This window comes from Chaetomium fimeti, assembly GCF_033439085.1.
Source record: "Chaetomium fimeti strain CBS 168.71 chromosome Unknown B0H64scaffold_13, whole genome shotgun sequence".
Taxonomy (NCBI): domain Eukaryota; kingdom Fungi; phylum Ascomycota; class Sordariomycetes; order Sordariales; family Chaetomiaceae; genus Chaetomium; species Chaetomium fimeti.
In genome coordinates, this window is record NW_026944341.1 from 227,768 (window position 1) to 246,678 (window position 18,911).

General features: G+C 58.2%; 8 protein-coding genes across 8 annotated transcripts; 2 read left to right on the top strand and 6 right to left on the bottom strand.

Annotated features, from left to right (window-relative positions):
- Positions 1-1,117: 1,117 nt before the first annotated feature.
- B0H64DRAFT_412357 (uncharacterized protein) lies at positions 1,118-2,807 on the bottom strand. Its single transcript, XM_062804921.1, has 4 exons — positions 2,436-2,807; positions 2,290-2,339; positions 1,656-2,146; positions 1,118-1,549 (listed from the first exon to the last, which is right to left on the bottom strand). Coding segments are annotated over exons 1-4 (576 nt in total). The 5' UTR covers positions 2,437-2,807; the 3' UTR covers positions 1,118-1,515.
- A 57-nt stretch (positions 2,808-2,864) lies between these two features.
- On the bottom strand, positions 2,865-4,511 carry B0H64DRAFT_412361 (uncharacterized protein). Its single transcript, XM_062804922.1, has 3 exons — positions 4,040-4,511; positions 3,515-3,983; positions 2,865-3,455 (listed from the first exon to the last, which is right to left on the bottom strand). Exons 1-3 carry the CDS (start codon positions 4,242-4,244, stop codon positions 3,248-3,250), a joined length of 882 nt encoding a protein of 293 aa, XP_062653955.1. The 5' UTR covers positions 4,245-4,511; the 3' UTR covers positions 2,865-3,247.
- Positions 4,512-4,742: 231 nt separating this feature from the next.
- B0H64DRAFT_58381 (uncharacterized protein) lies at positions 4,743-5,335 on the bottom strand. The gene has a single exon (XM_062808472.1). It carries the CDS (start codon positions 5,231-5,233, stop codon positions 4,823-4,825), a length of 411 nt encoding a protein of 136 aa, XP_062653956.1. The 5' UTR covers positions 5,234-5,335; the 3' UTR covers positions 4,743-4,822.
- A 371-nt stretch (positions 5,336-5,706) lies between these two features.
- B0H64DRAFT_412364 (uncharacterized protein) lies at positions 5,707-6,998 on the bottom strand. The gene is given in 2 exon segments (XM_062804923.1): positions 5,707-6,125; positions 6,140-6,998. 2 exon segments carry the CDS (start codon positions 6,687-6,689, stop codon positions 5,911-5,913), a joined length of 765 nt encoding a protein of 254 aa, XP_062653957.1. The 5' UTR covers positions 6,690-6,998; the 3' UTR covers positions 5,707-5,910.
- A 279-nt stretch (positions 6,999-7,277) lies between these two features.
- B0H64DRAFT_412365 (thiamine pyrophosphokinase) lies at positions 7,278-8,462 on the top strand. The gene is made up of 3 exons (XM_062804924.1): positions 7,278-7,522; positions 7,588-7,664; positions 7,738-8,462. Exons 1-3 carry the CDS (start codon positions 7,318-7,320, stop codon positions 8,449-8,451), a joined length of 996 nt encoding a protein of 331 aa, XP_062653958.1. The 5' UTR covers positions 7,278-7,317; the 3' UTR covers positions 8,452-8,462.
- A 101-nt stretch (positions 8,463-8,563) lies between these two features.
- Positions 8,564-9,781, bottom strand: B0H64DRAFT_368440 (uncharacterized protein). Its single transcript, XM_062801979.1, has 2 exons — positions 9,586-9,781; positions 8,564-9,511 (listed from the first exon to the last, which is right to left on the bottom strand). The coding sequence occupies exons 1-2, from the start codon at positions 9,586-9,588 to the stop codon at positions 8,684-8,686; spliced, it is 831 nt and encodes a 276-aa protein (XP_062653959.1). The 5' UTR covers positions 9,589-9,781; the 3' UTR covers positions 8,564-8,683.
- Positions 9,782-10,055: 274 nt separating this feature from the next.
- B0H64DRAFT_58431 (amino acid/polyamine transporter I) lies at positions 10,056-12,077 on the bottom strand. The gene is made up of 3 exons (XM_062808473.1): positions 11,594-12,077; positions 10,633-11,534; positions 10,056-10,582 (listed from the first exon to the last, which is right to left on the bottom strand). Exons 1-3 carry the CDS (start codon positions 11,865-11,867, stop codon positions 10,127-10,129), a joined length of 1,632 nt encoding a protein of 543 aa, XP_062653960.1. The 5' UTR covers positions 11,868-12,077; the 3' UTR covers positions 10,056-10,126.
- A 1,816-nt stretch (positions 12,078-13,893) lies between these two features.
- B0H64DRAFT_350393 (uncharacterized protein) lies at positions 13,894-16,347 on the top strand. Its single transcript, XM_062801429.1, has 2 exons — positions 13,894-14,874; positions 14,926-16,347. The coding sequence occupies exons 1-2, from the start codon at positions 14,149-14,151 to the stop codon at positions 16,009-16,011; spliced, it is 1,812 nt and encodes a 603-aa protein (XP_062653961.1). The 5' UTR covers positions 13,894-14,148; the 3' UTR covers positions 16,012-16,347.
- Positions 16,348-18,911: the final 2,564 nt, after the last annotated feature.

The window sequence follows — 18,911 nt, forward strand, 5'->3', positions numbered from 1 at the left end:
GCCCGTCGATTCGGCCGCATGCGCCTCCAAATGTCTCTAACCTGGTGAAGAGCAGTCTTATTCGGCAGTTGCCGTGTCGGTGACGAATGATTTGTTCGGACCCGTGTCCGCCGAGGACTGGCGCCTGCGGGCATACCCCCCTCGGGCATGCCGTGTTTCGGTACGAAGCTGATTTGGTGCTGCGTTCAACCCCAAGGGGCTCCCCTTGCTGCATGACTCTACAACCCCAACTGTGGTGGTGCAGACGTCCATCGGCCACACCCAAGAACCCAAAACGGACATCATCGCGAACAGAGGCGATTCGCTAAGATAGCGAAGCTGGACGACTAGTTCTCGCGTCCGGCTACTTTCATCCGGAAGTATAGAAGAAGACATTAAAACCCCCGGAGAAACGGGGATGCTGTCTTGGCTGCTGGAAATCCGTTCATCAGCGAATGAGAGCACATGTCATCAACCCCCCTCACGCGCCCAGGATACAAAGGCGCCGGTGCCTTCGCTGCAGCCAGTCACTTGTCCGTATCTAAATTAGTTCCCAACAAAATCCCAGCTGTGCTACCAAGACGACTGACGTTGCATCATTGGATTGTCGGGGACTTTTAGGGTTTGCGCCGCGGGGTTGCTGCTGTCATATTCTATTACCATCCTCCTAGAAGTGCGGTTCCGTCATCATAAGACGACAAGTCGCCGCCCAGCGGAGGCGGACAATGTTTCGATGTCGATCATGTCTCAGACCGTGGGCCGAGGCCCTGTTTGACGGAAGCGATGCGAGGCCGTGCCGTGTCGTACACTCAACAACGGCGAACTTTGATTCGGGTGGAACAAGGTCGGAAATCCGTCACTACAGCCGGACAAGTCCGACTCGTTGATTCCTAGATCTGCGAACCCCATCCTAGCAGGCACCGAGCCCGTGGTACTGGCGGCGGTGTTGCACTGTCTTGTCGGACTTTGTGGGGGCCGAGCTGACGTGGAGGGACTTTGGAGTTGAACACGACTGGGATAATAACCCAAACATCGGCCTCGGCCAGAGAGACGGATGCTGTGTAAAAACATACACAATGTTTGACAGCCTGTGGGGTAGAAGATCTTCAGTATTATCAATCAACCGCGCTGGTATGATTTCTGGACTGGGTCAGTGCTGTTGTGGCCGCCTGCATGGTCCGCATGGTAACACTGGATCTCACTCGTCGAGGTCCTTCCCGGCGAGGCCGGAAACGTGGCATCTGGAACACTGCATCACATCACCCGTTGGGGTGATGTACATTCTCTGAGTCATGGTAAGAAGGCAATCCCGAATTTAGCAACGCCATAGCGGAAGACCAGATACACGCACGGCTGCGAATAGGACTAACGAGAACGCCCAAAGAGAGATGAGAATGTTTGAGAAGAGATGCGTAATCCGCGCCATCGTCAACCGAAACCCAGATAACCGGACGAACCGTCACCGGAATGAACCATCCTCGTTTGCTGCCATGTCGTCGTCGAGACGGGGTACGATCTTGGTGAGCTCCCGAGCGTTTAGTGGTCCTTGCCCTTGCCCTTGGAGAAGTAGCTGCAGCGTATGGTTAGCCTTGACGTGGAGGAGGAAGTGGAGGAGGTGGTGGAAAAGGAGGTGGAAAAGGTGTGTTGGAAAAGAAAACACAAGACAGAGAACTCACTTCAGGAAAACACCCTCCACAACACCCACAGCGCTCAATACGCCGAGCCCGAGACCAGCCTCCTTCCACCCGAAGCGGCCACGGTCATACAGGCCCCACGCGCGGAACCCCAGCCAGCCACTCAAGCCGACGACAGCGACAATATTCGCAACCGACACGGCCGCACCCGCACCGCCAGCACGCATACCATCGATATGTCTCGCGAGCCAGCCCTCGGCCCGCCGCTTCTTGGCGGCCGCCTCCTCGGCGAGCTTGCGCTTCTTCTTGCGGTCGGCCTCCTGCCGCTTCTTCTCCTCCTCCTCTTCCTCTTCCTCTTCTTCTTCTTCCTCCTCCTCCTCACGCTCGACGCGCGCGGCCTGGGTGTCCGTCTTGATCTCCTGCGACTCAAAGTCCGACGGCACCGTGTGCACCGACGGCGTGTCGACGTCGATCAGGGAGCCGGTCGACGAGGCCGTGCCGGCGTCGACTTGCGGGGGTTGCGGGGCCGCGGCCTGTGGTTGGGGCGGAGGGGGAGGTTAGTGTTGGGTTACTGGTTGGGTGGGTTGGGTACTAAGGGGTACGGGAGTATGGTGGGGGGGAGAAGGGGGTAGAGGTAGAGGTAGAGGCAAGGGGAGTGATTCAAGGAAAGGCTTACCTCTGCCGCTGACTGCTTGGCCCCCTTGGACGCAACTTCGGCGTATGACACTGGGTGAGGTGGGTTAGTTTTGTTTGTCGACCTCATACTCAGGCACTCAGGCGAGAATGCAAACGAAAACTGGGAGTGTCGGTGAAGAGACTTACTTTTTGCTGATTGACAAGAATAATCTCCTGCTCGGTATTGTGTTGTTTATGCCTGCGATGAAGAGATTCGCAAGCTAATGGAAATGCAACAAATATTAGTTTTGTTGCACTGACTCGATGATGCTGAATCGTTGTTTCGTGATGGGATTGGGCAAGATCAAGGTGTTCAACCGAACAAAAAAGAAGAAATAGGCGGGTGACGGCCACATGTGATGGATAAAACCGGGTTGGGTACCAGCTGCCTTTGCCCACCTAACTGACTGCCACCTCAGAATCAGAGCCTGAGTGCAGAGCACCCGGATCGTTGCAGCCAAGGCCCTGAACAATTGTGCGGGGCAGGCAGTTTTACCCCCCGGTGGTAATGACGTCGGCGGCTCGCTTAGTGCTCTCGCGAACTTCGAAAAGCCGAATGCCAAGAAGGAAGTCAGATGCTTGTCAAGAAGCTTTTGTGGCTTGAAGGATTCCCCTGACTATCTTTTGTGCAGTGTAGTTTATCGTGTGGGAATTGTTACCTGGGTAGGTACCTTTGACTCCAAGACTCCCGACATCTTGTCATGCAAAGTAGTCCTCTCCGGCTCCACAAAAATACATGTCTGGTCCCAATAACTAGGTACCCCCTGACAGAAACCGGAGAAGAAGAGATCTAGTTACAAAGTAACGGCTCTAACGGTTTTACATGGTATAAAGTACATAAGCGTTGTACAAGTTGCGCTCAAATCTCACGCAACCACAACTCAAAACCGACATGCTTCTTCGCCCAGTCCGTACCGGGTTTGCTGTACATGTTCAGGGATATCTGCCGTTGGTACCGTTTATTGCTTCTTCTCCTTGTTCGCCTCGGTCGCGTCTGTGGCTTGCTTTGGCGCGACCTCTGGTGCCTTCTGAGGCGGGGTTGTTGTCTCCTCATTTGTCTTCATCTCTTTGGCCACCTCCTGGGCCTGGGCGTTCTCCTCCTCATCGTCCTCGGTCAGTTCGGAACCGTAGATCTCGGGGTACTTCCGGAAGCAGTCCTGCATGTGCCTAGAAATGACATGTTAGCTAGCTGTTCAGTTCGCCGTTCTTGCACGCTGGGTACGCACTGGAACTTGTCAACGCAGTCCATCCCCTTGGGCTCGTCCTTGGAGTAGACGAAGCAGCTAAACGCCGCCTTGAACTCCTCGCCGCAAGGGCCATCAGCCATGCCGCCCAGGCACGGGCAGCCCCAGTTGATCTCCCCCGTCTCCGGGTCGAAAGCCCCCTGTTGCGCAGCCTCCTGCTCCAGCGCCTCGGGCGAGCCGGGTTCCGGGGCGTTCTCCGGGGCGGGTGCTGCGTCCGCGTTTGCCTCCGCGTTTGCCTCCTTCTCTGTCACTGCGGGCTTCGTTTCCTCGGTCGTCTCCGATTTCGCTTCCTCCACCTTGGCTTCGACCGCCTTCACTTCCGTCGGCTTCGTCGGCTTTGGTGGCGGCGGCGGGGCGGCTGCTGCTACTTGGCGGCGCTTCTCCTCGATCATGGCCTCGACGGTGGGAAGGTCGGCATCGGAGAAGTGGGCTGGGGCGGGGCCAACTTCGGCTGGTTTGGTCAGTGTGAGGAAAGACAGAGGGCTAGTCGGCATGGACGGGACGCACGAGGTAGCTCATCGGCGAAGATGGGGCTGGTGTTGTAGAAGTAAACGGCAGCAGCGGCGAGACCCCATCGCATCCCTGTACCCTTCCATGTCCCTTTTTTGCTGGTCCGGGTGGTAGTCGATGCGAAGCGCCGGGAGCCGGAAGAAAGGATCGGTTGTGCTGCGCGCAACGCGCTGGGCGCTGACCTGAGAGCTGTGCGGTACATCTTGTCTGGGTCCTAGCAATAAGAAATGGAGAAGACACAAAGGCAAACGACGACGAGACGGAAATACGGAACGCGAAACGAAGGTGGCCGCCGCAACCCTCCCAGATGTTTGTAATCAGCTTCGATGCGCCAAAATTTCTGGCGAGGCCGTCGCCAAACCGGGGATTTCCCGGGTCCAGAGGATTGGCCAATGACCAGGCTGCGAGGGATCCACTTCCCCGGGCGTCATTCAAGTCTGCGAGCCTGCCACACCTTCCTCCGTTGCTTGCAATCGCAAAATAATTGCAAACCTTGAATGCCCATTTCGCGACGAAAAGCAAGTCGGATTCGCAAAACTTATCCAGAACAAATTCGGGCCTGCTGGGTTTTTGAAGGCCGCCGAACCCGACGACGAGAAATGGCGCAACGAATAGTCCATGGATAAGACGGGCCCGAATTTAGCGACTCCACGAGATGATGGTCGTCATTCTTCCGATCGAATAGAACTTCTTGACTCGATCGCGGACACCTTGTTGTCTCCTCAATTTTCTCGTGTGAACCAACCTAACTGGATGTTTTTCTTCTCGCCTCAGAACTCATTAGCGACTACATGACCGACACCGAGAGGACCATGTACAGATTAATCCGTTCAACAATTCCAGCGTCGCCTGGCGAAGCTTCTCTCCCATGCCAACCCTACGCCAGCATTCGTGTGTTTTCTGGTCGCCCTCACTTTGACGTGCCACCTTCGAAGAGGCCATGAAGAAGGCCAAGGAGTCGGATCCCGGGGCGCCTGCTAGATATTGGCGTCTCTCGGTGGTTCGATAGGTTTGGCTTAGCAAATAGTGGACTTCATGGAAAATGGACTTGCGACTTGGAGGACGACCTGAACCTGGAAGTGCAGGACAGGAGTTGTCGAGCTTCAATGTCACTGTGGACCTCATTGTCAACTTCCATGTCAATCCCGATACCATCAACAATGTCGACCTTCCCGTTCTTCGCAGCGGCATTCGAGGTTATCCACAGCTGAACGATCACAGAAGACCTCTCCTCTCGCACACGATTCAACGCACACTTCCACTTGTTTGCTTCACGCCCGGGTATCTAACGCTAACCAGAACGCCTCGACAATAGCAGCTTCCCGACGCCTATTCACCACAAATATTTGCTCATCTGGACCTCCATCCCATCGTCTCCGACTCGACCACTCGACTCAACTACTCCGACTCAACCCCTCCCTTGCAACTCGCCCCCAGGGCTTGCCACACCCGATCCTACCCCCTACCCCAGTCTCTCCCCGCAGGTGTGCTGGTACGCCCGGCGCGTCCCAGACCGAACCCCTTGCCAACCTCCGTCCCGGTCCCGTCCCAGCCGCCGGTCCAGTCCCGTCCGTCCCATTCGCCTCACCCGGCTGGCCGTCCCCCCCGCCACGTTCCCAACGCTTGACCCTCCCCCCCCCCCCCCCCCCCCCCCCCCCCCCGTTCCCAACCCGCCACCGACACCGACACCGTCATCGCCATCGTCTAGTGCCCACGCCGCCGGCTAGCCCCTCCATCGACTAGGCGCCCACCACGTCCAGCCCTCCCGCCGCCCCTCCCGGCGCCCCGTGGCCCGCCCCCCCGTGGCGGGCCCCTCGCCCGCCTGGCTGTGTCGAGCGTGCTTTCCCGTGCGCTTCCTTCGCCCGCCTCTAACAGGGGGCGGATGTTGGGCGGGTTGTCCGGGCCTTGTCGGCTGCTGCCGCCGCCGCCACCGGGGACGGAGACGCCAGGGGTCGTTCGTGTTGATGGGCGGGGTGGCGGGACGGCGGCGGCGTGGGGGGTTGGGGATGGTTTGCCCTCCTCTGCCCGCTTCGAGGTCTCGCGTTGCTCTGGCGGGGATTTGGACGGTTCGGGGTTCTGGTGGATGGGTTCTGGTGGATGGGTTCTGGTGGATGGGTTGGGGTGGTGTCGGCGGGCTTGGTGGTGGGTCTCGCGGGAGGTGTAGGTTGTGCTGGGGAGGTGTAGGTGCTGAGGGAACGCGGTGGTGTGAAGGTGGTCGGTCGGTGTCGGAAGCGCTGTCGCCGTCGGAGCCGCCACCCGCCAGGGTGTAGCCGGTCGCGAGGGGCTCGTCGTCGAACAGAGCGCCGTTGTCGTCCCACCCGTCGTTGATCTCGGTCGGTTCGTCCTCGCTGCTGGAGTGGTGGTCGTCGATTATTTCCCAGCCATCGTCGACCGGCGGCGGGTCCCGGGTCAGCGCGACGTGGATTAGATGCGCGCCGTCGAGGGCGAGCCTCCCCATCCGACGTGCCTCGTCAAGAGAGGCGCAGAGGCCGGCTTCCCAGCCGGTGAGGTTGCTGGCGGGTCCGTTCACGGCGGCGTGCACGCGCTGCGCTGTGCGAAGCGTGGCTCTGCTCGCCCATATAGTTCCTCGCAAGGAGGCTTCGAGGAAGCGATGCAGCTCCGCTGCCGTGGCGCTTTGCAGATCCATGTGTGGGCGGACTCTGTCTGGAGTCCGAGGATTAGTTGCTGAGAGTGTGGAAAGAAGAAGGCAAGCGATGGAAGAGGGTAGGATACTGAGCTGAATGGTAGGAATGGGGAAGGCAGTTTCGGTGGATGGGTCGGGGCTTATATGCGTGGGACTTAGGAGGTCAGCTTGAGAGGACTCTTAAGCATTCAGTTCGTGTTCCCTTATGAAGCCAGTCACCTAGCTGCGGCCTTGGTCACTCCTAACTATGAAGTCAAAGAGTGGAGGGAACAAGCTCAAGCTCTTACAATGATGAATGCAGACTTTACCAAGCTCGCGCTCGCCTCTTGTCTCAGTGGCCATGGACTACTGTATGTCTACATCGTCTACGTAGTAGTAAACCCTCTTGCATACATTTGTCTAAGGGACTCACTGCTGGTGCACCCGCACCTTCTTGGTTACCTAGAGTTCCGTGCTTTGACTTACACCATCCAAAGCTCTTAGAACAGGCTGTGGACGCCACTTTGACTCTTGCAGCCCCACTTGCTAAGTCGTTGCTGACTGCCTTATCCCAGAAAGCGCTCAAAGAATTCGTTGACGACAACCACACAACATCCCATCTCCCACAAACCCCACTTACACCTCATGCAATATGAGCAACATGAGCAAAGGCAACGACAACACAGCAAAGGCCGCGGATTCTGCCATTTTTGAGTGGAATCCCGCAGAGCTCATCAAGGGCCGCCCACAATCTGCAGACAAGGCTGTGTCACAGTTAGGCTCGGCCGGATTTGCTCTGGTTGTGCTCAACCAGCCCCTTCATCATCTCGATGTGACCCGGCGGTTATGGGACAATGGTTCGTCCACAAAGTAAAGGAGAAAAGGAAGACAAAAACAGGTTAACTCTAACAACGAACAACAGCCCAAGTTCGAGTGGCAGCAGATGGAGGGGCAAACGCCCTCTACGAGGCAGCCGGCGAGCACGGGGACTCCTGTTTCGTAAACCTCCCTCCGCCGCCCATATCTCATACTTTGCTCCCCTGACCTGGCCCTCTAACTCCTCCCCATCCAGGATGACCTCGCCGTGATCATAGGCGACCTGGACTCCCTAACCCCCGCCGTACGATCATACTACGAGTCCCACAAGCCAACCGGTCCCAAAACGCGCGTCATCCGCGACCCAGACCAGTATTCCACCGACTTTGGCAAAGCAGTCGCCTACATCCGCCAACAACACTCCCACACCACCACCGCCACCACCACCACCGCCACCACCACCACGGCCAGCTCTGAACCCCAGACCCATCCCAACGATGACAGCAGTATCACCAACCAACCCCTCGACATCGTCGCCATCGGCGGCCTCGGCGGGCGCGTCGACCAGGGCCTGAGCCAGCTACACCACCTGTACCTGTTCCAGCGGGGCGCCGACTACGCCGACGGGCGCGTGTATCTGTTCAGCGGGGAGAGCCTGACCTTCCTCCTCAAGCCGGGGCGGCATCGCATCCGGGTGAGGGATGCTAACAGGGATAGTGGTGGTGCTGGTGATGGTGATGGTGATGGGGTGAGTGGGACTGGGGATGTGTTTGGGAAGCATGTGGGTATCCTGCCCGTGGGCGGGCCGAGTCGCATCACGACGAGCGGGTTGGAGTGGGATGTGAGCGACTGGGAGACGTGGTTTGGTGGGCCGATGAGTACGAGTAACCATGTGTTGCCGACGACGGAGGTGGTGGAGGTGGAGACCACGGCCGAGGTGCTGTTTACTATCGCGCTGCGGCAAGGGTGAGGGGCAGGAGGTGAGTTGGGAGGGAGGGGGGGGTATCAGGTGTTTTGTTTGCGGGTGGTTGCATGGTGTCGTGTATCGTACTGGGGACATGGGGTTGGGATGAGAGAAAGATGGTTGGCATCAACTGCCTGATAGACTTCAATTGACCAGCAAGCACCGCCGACGACGCCCAAACTCCGCGCTAGATGAACAAACAAGCACCCCCTCCAACAACACAGCAGACAGAGCAAGGCTACCGCAGAAAATGCACGACCAGCCAGCAGAACAAGAAAAACACCACCACCCCGGCCCCAAAGATCCACTTATCCTCCTTCGCCCGGCGCTCAATCATGCGAATCGTATCCCCGGAAATCCCCAACGTATTGCCCACCGAGTACAGCCTCCGCTGCGTCGACTTGAGCATCTCGCGCTGCTGGCCCAGGTCGCCCAGCACCGCCTGCCCGCGCGCAATATAATCGTCCAGCGCCGAGTGCGTGTTGGCAAAGAACTGCTGCTCCCGTAGCGCATGCCCCTCGCGCGTCACATCACCACTCCCCATCCCCAACCCACCAGCCCCAGACCCCCCAGCCTCCGCCGTGCTCGTCGTGCGCGCATGGCCCCTCCCACCCCCACCCCCACCACCACCACCCACCCCAATCCCATACCCCGACGCGGACGCCGCCCCCGCGGCGCCGGCACCAGCGTACGGATTCTCGGGCGTGGCCGCGGCAAAGGGCCGGCGGCCGAGCAGCTCGGCGCGGTTGTCGGCGTGGGCGGCGTCGTCGCGGGCGGCCTTGAGGGTGTCGAAGCGGGCGCGGAAGTCGGCGAGCTCGGCGCGGAAGTCGCGGATCCGCTCGAAGGCCTTGTCTTGCTTGGTTGAATTCAGCTCTTGTTTGGCGAGCGTGTTGTACTCGTCCACCGTGCGCGCGAAGGCGGTTAGGGAGGCCGAGAGCGAGCCGAGCGCGGCTGGGGTGAGGGGGTTCGGTTGGTGTGGGTCGCTGCTTGTTGGGGGGGTGGCGAGGGCGGAGAGGTCTTTGCGGATGGTGGTGCGCTGTTTGAGCGCCGAGTTGAAGGTTGTGTTCTGTGGTGGGTTGGTGGGATGGTCAGTAACGTGTCGCCATGGATGGAAAGGGGGATGGGACAGTGGAAGCTCACCATTTTGGAGCTAGGTAGGGTTCATCCAGAGGTTGGTATTGGAATGTCTGGTAGCTGGGTAGAAGTGGATAGAGTCTGTGATGCCTCGTCGTCGCTGGGCGGTTTGTGCTGACGTTTGTAAATTTTATGAATCTGGCTCGATTCGGTCATGATCGCGCTTGCAAGCTGGCATTTGGAGTCGTGGCGCAAAAGTCCAGACCACAGGGGTTGGTTAGTGGGCCCACACGACCGCAGTGGGGCCACCAGATTTGAGGTGGGCAGTGGTGGGGCAATTTCAGGTTGGACCTTTCAGGGACGCTCACTCGCTGGGCTTCAGCTCGTGAGGAGCCATGGAAGGTGCAGTTCTCTTCTCTTGATGGAGAGACTCATTATTACCTAACATCCAAAGTCTCATTTTAAGATGTTACTTCTCTGGACAGTCATGCGCTGGAATTCATCCTTCAAGCACTGAAACAACCGGGTATCCTAATTATTCCTTCTGCCACAAACCCCCGACACTCCCTCCATCACCCCGAAACACCAGGTTGGTAGACAACAACACTCATGCAACATGCGTCTTCACCTTGCGATACCGAATCACCTCCTCCCCATTCCTCTCATCGATAATCCGGTCCGCCACAACCTTGTGCCCGCGCACCGCCGGCCAGAACTTGGTCCACAGCGCCCAGTAGACAGCGCCCAAAAGCAAGACACCGACGCCCACAACGGGGAACACGTAGTACGGGTAGCCGTCCGCCCAGAAGTCGGCCGGTGGGATGAAGGGCACGATGGCCAGGAAGGCGTTGCACAGCAAAAAGATGACGGTGACGGGCAGGAAGGTCCGCCAGCCCGGGTTCCACGGCTCCGACTTTTGGTACTGCAGGTAGATGAGCCCCCCCGCGACGAAGCTGTTGATCCACGCGCCCGGGTATGTGTACAGGTTGACGATGAAGTTGTACGCCGGTCCCGGCGGCGGCGCGAGCAGCACGATGATGGTCACGATCCAGTGGAGGAAGAGCTGCACGGGTGGGTTAGTCAATGTTTGTTTAATAAGAGTGGTGGGCGTGCGGGGGGTTGGCTTACGGCAGCAGCAGGCGAGTTGAACGGCTTGTTGGACCCCCAGAACCGACTCAGCGGGAGCAGACCCTCCTTTCCGAGCTCCTGGTTCAGCCGGGCGTGGGCGAAACTGACGGCTAGCACGTTGCCCAGGTTGCTGAGCGCCACGAAGGCGGGGAGGGTGCGGGCGCCGGCACTGTCGCCGAAGATATTCCGGAAGAAGAGGCCCGCCACGATGACCTCGGAGGTCGCCAGGTCGGATTTCGGGATGGCGGCAAAGTAGGCCACGTTGGCAAGGACGTACAGGACCGTCACGCCGCCAACCGCAAGCGGTGCCGCGATGGTCAGGGTTCGTCGCGGGTCCTTGATCTCGCTGAGCACATAGTTTGCATTTTCCCAGCCCTTGTAGCTGTAGACGATGTTGAGCAGGGCGTTGGAGTAGGCATACGCGCCGCCGCCTCCGTATCCCTCGCCGCTCTCAATGGCGAAGGCGTTGTCAAAGTTGTGGGGGTCCGGCACCAGGCGGCGTCCTCCCAGCGCAGCAAAGCCGGAGAAGACGATAAAGAGCAACACGGCCACTTTGAAGACACCCAGGACGTTGAACAGCCGGACACCCCATTTCGGTGCCACGGCGTGCAGCACGACGGCAAAGGTGGCGCATGCGACGCCAACGCCACGTGCCGCGTAGGTATCATTGAGCTCGCCGCTCGCCGCGTAGAGGATATAACGACCAAAGGCGAGAGAGTTGCCGGACGAGAAGCCAAGTAGGATCATCTGCGAGGCGAGCATGCAGGTCGCAAGGTACTTGGGGTGGCGGTAAATGTATTCCAGGTAATTCTTCTCGCCGCCCGACCGCGGGATGGCCAGGCCGAATTCGAGCCACACGCTGAGCCCGCAAAAGGTGAGGAAGCCACCTGCCCGCCTGTCAGCATGCGGGGGATCATTGAGACCCGGGGGGTTGGCGGTGACTTACCGATCACCCAGAGTATCAAACTCACACCGACAGACCCCGTCGCTGCGAAAATGCTAGAGGGTGTCGAGAAGATACCGGTGCCGATCATCTTGTTGAGGATGAGGAAGACGGCACCCGTAATGCCCAGCTTGCGCGATTCGTCGTACGCATACTTGTTTTCTTCCTTGACCTCGCCGACCTCGACATCGTCGCGTGCTGCCGTCTTGGCGTGGACATGGTCCTGAGCCTCCTTGGGAGCTGCCTCCTCGTGGGAGGAGTTATCGAGGACGCCCATGGTTGCGAATTGCCTCGAAGCCGAGTGGAGGGAGAGGCTGCGTGAAGAAATCGCAATTCGGGGTTGCAGCAGGCGTGCCGATCTTATATGATGCCGTGGGAGCTGCAGGCCGCAGGATGCTGCCCCCCGCGCCGTTTAAGGTTCATGGCAGTCCAGAGCCAAAGTTCCGCTGCGACGTGACGTGACATGCACACGACACTGGCGCCATCGATGGCAAATTCTCTCGGCGAGCTTGGTATGTATCTGTGCTTTTGACCTGCCTCGCCTGTCTGGAACCCGAGCGCCACGGCACAAGTCACGGTCGGGCCTCCCAAAACGCAATCTTCAAAGAGGGCCATCGCGATTCCTCGATGCCGTCAACGAGAGCTCGGCATCTTCTTTTGGGAGCCAGACCCGATGAGCTGATTGGACCCTTGTATTTCATGCCGCGAAGGATGGCTTGGGGGATGGGTGCTGGTTAAGAAAAGATTTCAACCTGGCACCCATGATTCGGTCCGTTGAGGTAACCAGCATGGGGGAAGCTGTCAACTGCTTGATCGGGGGGCTCTCGCGGGGCCAACAACAGGCCAGCATGATCGTCTGCAAGAGCCAAAACGGGAAGGTCGTCAGCGGCCGGCCTGGGCGTTCACAAACCGGTCGAATCCCCCGATGTCGTGCTCTCGGCCAAGGATTACGGCAGCACCCGCGCACACTGCCGGTCAGGATGGACGATTAACGGTTTTTATCGGCATGTTGAATATCAATGATGCCGCATGGTGGACTCTGTGTATTGACTTGGGTGACGGGAATTAGGGTTCTGATGCCACCCCGGTGATGCCCACGTGTTTGTGAGACAGAAGAAATCCACGGCCCCGGGATGCAGTGGGCGGCTTTACGAAAGTTGTCGTTGAGTAGGCTGTCTCCGGGCAATCGGTGGTCGATGCCGGTTCCGATCGAAGCGGAAACCATCTGCTGGTTACCGAGATGTAATACCCTCGATCTCCCCCTTCCTCAAACACTTACCGTGTTGCCTTCTAGCCTCGCCGCATGGAGTAGACGACTCATTATCCATTTTCACCATCATCAAGCTGGATGGAGCCACCGTGTGGTGGAACCTAGGGCGAGGAGGGACAATGACTGCTCATTTGCGCTCTTCGAGACTGCTCATGTCGGATACAATATGAGAGACACCTCAGTCTAAGTTCATGGCCTCACTGTCTTTGATGCAGTCATAGTACCTCAACACAGTGCCTCGGAGATGCCATTGATTGCAGATAAAGGAACGGCCCGAGGCTCGGGAGAGAATACCGAAGATGGCGGGGAGACGTGTCCTAGCCGGATCGGGTGCATTCCTTGCCACGCCACGCGCGTGTCTCAAGTCGGGTTCATGGAGCCCCACCGATGATCGATCGCATCAACAATTGATAACTATTCGTACACAATAAATTTTGAGCGAGGTGTAGAGATGAAGGATGATGGTGAATGAATGGCATTCAAGTGCACCACGCCTTGTCACGGTGCTCAAGGAGTGACCATGTGACCCAAACCCTGCCCAGGACCTCTGGCTGCCGTGGGGTCAAAATAAAAACAAGCCCCTCCAGTGGCTTGCAGCGCGTTTCCACCAACCAGCCCACGTGACTTCGCGTCCGCTTTCAAGTCGAGTTTTCTCCTCCCCAACGGTTGGCCAGAACTGCCCGTTTCTCTGCATGGGCCATGAAATTCTTTGGTAGGGGGCCGAGCCGTTGAGTTACCTAGCGAGCATCCATCGCGGTAGGCAGGTATTCTTGCGACACAAAGTGCTGTTTGGCAAGTTCGAATTGGTCCAGGATACCGTCGCAATCAATTCATCACACCGAATCTATCGTAGTTCTCCCACAAGTCCCATGTCCAGTAACTCGCCGCGGTAATAAAAAGTCTTCAACTCGAACGCGGCGAACGTCAAGTGGCTGGTCGGGGCCTCCTGCCCGTGACGTCGGGTTGAACGGGGCCGCGTCGATTCATCCACAGCGCAGCTGGTTGGTGGGTGGGGGCTTGGTTCCGAGGGGACGTCTCCAATCCTGTCTGTGCACGGCACGCCCGCCCACCCACTTGCTGAGCCGCGGCGGCGTCGCGCAAACCGCGTAACCAACTGGCCTGCACACCCACCACCAATCCGCCCAAATATCGCAACTTTGCTTGTTCCAAACCCGCCCTCCACCAATCGGCTCACCCCACCACATTGAACTCCCTTCCCCCAGAACGTTGGCTACTTTCGCTTGCCGGTTCTGGATACGCACATTAACTCGATTCACCTACTTGCGCAATGACAGACCCGGAACCAACCGCGGTTCCGCATCGACTCGATCCCGGACTCGCCGGAGACAAAGGGTCGAGCATCATATCGCACTCGACGCCGTACACGTACACTGTCGCCGGGCCACCCCCAACAAATATGAACCAATTCGCCGCAGTGCCCAGGGGAGCTGCCCTCGAAACACGACCACCTCCAGGAGACGACGCGCCTCGGTTCCGCGCCATCACTTCAGGCGGCAATTTAACGAGGCGCGAAGACCATGCCGTTGCATCCCGCGCTTCCTGGGATCTCGGACCAGAAACCGCCGCTTATTCCACATTGTCCTCGCTCGAATACCGCGCCCCCACCGAGAATAACTATCCCCCACAATTGCCAAACCGACACCCGCTACCACTTTCTCGGAGCAATTCGCAGGGGACGAGCACCACCAACGGCACCGACTCCGTGTTTACCCCGCCCGCGAGCGGAGGGAGGTTGAGCCCCGGCACCGGCAGCGCCCAGGGTTCGAGCCAGGGATCTCAATTACACCAACTGTCCCAGATCGCCGCAGCCCAAGCGAGGATACCCGAAGACGCGACCGACATGGCGCACGGCGCGTCAAAAAAGCGGATGGCCGACGGTGTGGTGAAGCACACGCGCGACAAGTCGAACGTGTCCCCGAGGCAAATGATCGGCCACTCGAGGAATACCAGCACCGTTAGCGTGGCATCCACCGCGGGAAGCCGTATCGGAGAGGTACGATTCGAGTCGATGCGGAGATAGTTCGGTGTGCTAACTTGTCGCCAGTTGTCGGCCGAGATAAAAGCGCGCCTGTCGTACGCCATGGTCAAGGTTAACCATGGATGGCAGTCTCACTCCATCGAGCAGGTCGAGACGTTGGCTTCACAGGCGGCCTCGCCTGCCTCCAGTGCCTCAACGATACACTTGAGGAACGGCTCGTCAGCAAGCCCGCAGCTTTCTACCGCCTCGCATCGCGCCAGCAACAACACGACCCCAGCCACGGGCCCACAGCACCACTCTTCTGGCCGCCCCGGTGAACCTCAGTGGAGGACGTCCCCGCAATCCACGTCCCGGGGAAACTCGTCATCCCCCGTCAAGACCAGCCACGGGCTCGCTCCGCCAGTTTCGATCCAGCCATCGCAGCACGTAGGGAATCCACGCAGGGAACCTAACCCACGACAAATACCCCCTTTCATTTCCCGCCACACCTCACCCAACGCAGGCGGGTTACGCGCTAGCCCCTATCCTGCCCCAGGCCGACACAGGAGCGCCACCTCGGACGGCATGCTCGTCTCACCACACACCAACGTCCGTGAACAAGACGCAATCGAGTCGCTCCTCTTCATGAGCAGCCCGGGCAACTCGGCCAACCTCAAGCACGCCTTCCCCCCCTCGGCCTCTCAACCACTTCCATCAAGCCACATGGCGCCGCATAGAACCGCGCTCCCAACGTCGCAACCGCGGAAGAGCCTGCCCACGGGGCGGCCGCCGCATCACGCCCGCTCGCAATCGCACTCCCAACCGCACACCCAAAAGCGGGTCGTCTTCGACAAGTCTCCGTCGGCCATGGACATCGACGAACCCCCATTCGTAGGCGGCTCCCCCATGTCGGTAACGCGAGGCACGCCACGGAGGAAAATGAACGGTGACCACCAAGCCCATTCCCAGGCGCCAACACCCAGGCTAAAACAGCTACCGGTTTCCACAGGCCTAACCGTCTTGTCAAAACCGAGGCAGGCGCTAGGTGATGACGAGATTGACCGCATGCTGGACAAGGCGGCGGCAGATGGGGACTCGGATTCGGACGGCGAGATCGAGTTGCCAAAGGTAAGGCCGGGGCGTCGGGACGACGCGGGGGTCGTGGGTTCCTGAGGGCTCCGCCAAGCTATACGTTGTTAGGGAATGAGCGTCTTGAATTATTGGGCATGTTCATGAGCAAAGTTTGCGGCGTTTCGTTTCGAAGATATATATACAGGGTCTCGACTTTCCATACGGCCATGGATAGTTCTCCAGCCTCTCTTCGCTGTATAGGGTTATTTGCATTTTGGAGACGGCGTTGGGTTGATCATCGATGGGTTCACTCCCAGGCTAGCGACCTTGCATTGTTCAGTTCCCCCTTTCGGCGTTGGGTAGGTAGCAATATAAGTGTTGCGTTTTGGCTTCAATTTAAAGCAGCTACCTGTTCCCGTAGCCAACAATGCCCCTTGCAATGCACCTCCTTGGCTTGTGACAGCACCTGCCTGCCTCTACCTACCGTAATTACTACTCGTACGGGTAGGTACCTGTCAAGACCGGAAGGTATGGAGTACCTACCTGCCTTAGTATCCACCCACCTTGCTTAACAATATGGAAGATAGATCTGCATTCCTCCACCAGAATACACCGATCGAAGCTCAAGTTCCTCAGGCTCTCTCCCCCGTCCACATTCCTCATGCCACAATCCTTATACCTAAGGAATTACGCATGATGACCACAACATGAACCATACAAACTCTATCACCCCCTTGCGCCCCCTAATATTCCAACCCCTGACTTGCCGTAACGTCAACCACCTACCCATCGAGCTCCGACATGAAATATTCCGGGAACTTTAGCGCAGCTACCTCGGATCTCACGACCCGGCACCCGGATGTGTCGGCTCCAACGTGCGCATGCACATCTACTCGCGCGGCAGGAGCAGCACCAGGCTGATACATTGCCCATGCACGCGGAACCCTGGCGTGCCCGAGATGGAGGATCCACGAGAATATCTACGCAGCAGAATCGAACCCCAGATCATCTGGTTGAACCCCGAGCACGGCGAGTCCTTCGCTCTACGTCGCAACTGGGGCCGCCGGCACTAGCAGTGCCAGCGCGCCCTCCACGTGGCGCATGGCCTCTTGCCCAAGTCGTATCGTGTACCGCCGCTGATTATGAACGTCTTTCTGACGTGCCGGTCGTGGTAAGCCAAGTGTCCCCCCCCAACCCTCCTCCTGCCTGCTCTTGACGTGTGTGGGAAAAGAGAGGTCACGGTAGATCTAGGCTGACTCGGAACACCCCATCTTCGATCTCTCTAGGTACGTCGAGTCGTCCAAGATCCTGTTCGAGATGGTCACACCCGTCTTCACCTCGACGGCCGACGCGTACCGCTTCTTCGTAACGCCGCCGCGGAGAGACACGCGCCGCCTCCAACATCTCCGCCACCTGGAGCTGAACATCACGCAGAGGGACGATCGTGTCTACCTCCGCTACGCGAGGTTCGCGCGGTCCGTTGACCCCCACCTGCGCGGCGTGCCCTTCGGAGACCGCATCTGGCGCAAACTGATAGACGAGATCCGCGTCAGGGCGCCCGCGCTGCGCGATCTGGACGTCAACATTGGTTGGAAGATTTATCCAGAGGTTATCCTCCACCCGTTCGGGGAGATGGCCGGCATATTTGATCCGGAGACGGGTGGGGAGGGACTCGTCCGCGTGGCTTCAACGAGGAATGACATTTTTGAGAGCTTGCGCCGGCAGGCGTCGCGGTTTAAGCCGTCCCCCCACGAGTGGGTGCTTCCCGGGAAGGTGGTGGTTCAGTTTTGGCCGAGGAACAAGGGCAGCAAGGCGGTGGTGTATGTGCAGGAGGGGAAGGAGATGAAGCTGAAGCAGATATGACTCGGATTGCCTCCATGTTGGTCAACTAGGGGGCGAAGCGTGGCGAGCAACTTTACTGATTATGCAACAGCGACGGGCTGGCTTGGGACCCGAAAGAATATGTTTTAGGTATGGAGTATGGCTTATTGGTTCATTATTTAGAACAGAGCGGAAAGGGGTAGCTATCCTTGGGTATTTAGTAGGTACATACCGAGACAGAGTTGATTCATAAGCTGTCCCCAACAAGCGGTCCCGATTACTAGCCGTAGATGTTGTTCAGCAAACCACCACCACTTCTCCCCGTAAATCATTGTCAAAAGACACGCCAGCCCAGCTCACTTGAGCCGTTCCGCAACTTTTTGATTTGTTCGGCAGCCTCAGCCCCCCTCGACCAGTAGCTCAACATGCATGTTGGTTAGCTGGCGACCTATCGGTGCATATCCGATGGATGGGGGGTTCTTAGATTTCATCACAGGCCACATAATGATACGACTTTTTGAGCCCCTGTTATGCATTCGGACGACTGCCTCCCCCGCGGTCATGCTCACGCCCCTGCCTTTCCACCTATGGTAGCGAGCTATAGTGGTGATAGTGAGTAATAGCAGCAGCGAGTTTGATCATCAGGCAGGGGGGCAGCACAGCGGGAGAACCCCGTGTTGCTGCTGGAAGTCGGGGATTCTTGAGACGACCGCGCAGACCGTAATTTGCAGTGCCATCCACAGGGGTTTGATGCCGGTTTCCCTTTTCACTTGAGGGCTGCATCTGAACGGTCTGGTGGCGTTTGGTGATAAAAACCATCAAATGACGGGGAAAAGAATCACCAAAAGCCGGCTCGCTGTGGTCTTCTGGATCATGGATCATAAATTTCAGTTGGCTGTAATGACTTCCTTCCCTCCGACACCAACTTGGTTTGTGGAATTTGGACAGTACACACTTTGGGGAAGACTTCGATGATGGCTCAGAGGAGGAGGCTTTCAGAAGGGGACCACGAGGTTAACGAGAAACCGGATCGCTGTCCCGCTGCTGTCTTCCGCATTCGGGGAAGAGCTCGGGTTCTTCAATGCCGTCGTTGTCATCTCCTGGGTCCAAGTTCTAATCGGGACGGGTCAGAGGATTTTGAGGTGTCGGAGGGCGTTACGACTTGGTGTGTACTGTAGAGC

Coding starts and splice junctions, on each gene's coding strand:
- B0H64DRAFT_412357 (XM_062804921.1), bottom strand. Junction 2,147..2,289: donor CCAAGCAGTCAGCGGCAGAG/GTAAGCCTTTCC, acceptor CCCCAACCACAG/GCCGCGGCCCCGCAACCCCC. Junction 1,550..1,655: donor GTGGAGGGTGTTTTCCTGAA/GTGAGTTCTCTG, acceptor CATACGCTGCAG/CTACTTCTCCAAGGGCAAGG.
- B0H64DRAFT_412361 (XM_062804922.1), bottom strand. CDS start 4,244: ATGTACCGCACAGCTCTCAGGTCAGCGCCCAGCGCGTTGCGCGCAGCA. Junction 3,984..4,039: donor CTTCGCCGATGAGCTACCTC/GTGCGTCCCGTC, acceptor TGACCAAACCAG/CCGAAGTTGGCCCCGCCCCA. Junction 3,456..3,514: donor GACTGCGTTGACAAGTTCCA/GTGCGTACCCAG, acceptor TGTCATTTCTAG/GCACATGCAGGACTGCTTCC.
- B0H64DRAFT_58381 (XM_062808472.1), bottom strand. CDS start 5,233: ATGCCGCTGCGAAGAACGGGAAGGTCGACATTGTTGATGGTATCGGGA.
- B0H64DRAFT_412364 (XM_062804923.1), bottom strand. CDS start 6,689: ATGGATCTGCAAAGCGCCACGGCAGCGGAGCTGCATCGCTTCCTCGAA.
- B0H64DRAFT_412365 (XM_062804924.1), top strand. CDS start 7,318: ATGAGCAACATGAGCAAAGGCAACGACAACACAGCAAAGGCCGCGGAT. Junction 7,523..7,587: donor CCGGCGGTTATGGGACAATG/GTTCGTCCACAA, acceptor AACGAACAACAG/CCCAAGTTCGAGTGGCAGCA. Junction 7,665..7,737: donor AGCACGGGGACTCCTGTTTC/GTAAACCTCCCT, acceptor CTCCCCATCCAG/GATGACCTCGCCGTGATCAT.
- B0H64DRAFT_58431 (XM_062808473.1), bottom strand. CDS start 11,867: ATGGGCGTCCTCGATAACTCCTCCCACGAGGAGGCAGCTCCCAAGGAG. Junction 11,535..11,593: donor TTTGATACTCTGGGTGATCG/GTAAGTCACCGC, acceptor ACAGGCGGGCAG/GTGGCTTCCTCACCTTTTGC. Junction 10,583..10,632: donor CTGCCGTAAGCCAACCCCCC/GCACGCCCACCA, acceptor CCACCCGTGCAG/CTCTTCCTCCACTGGATCGT.
- B0H64DRAFT_350393 (XM_062801429.1), top strand. CDS start 14,149: ATGACAGACCCGGAACCAACCGCGGTTCCGCATCGACTCGATCCCGGA. Junction 14,875..14,925: donor CGGGAAGCCGTATCGGAGAG/GTACGATTCGAG, acceptor ACTTGTCGCCAG/TTGTCGGCCGAGATAAAAGC.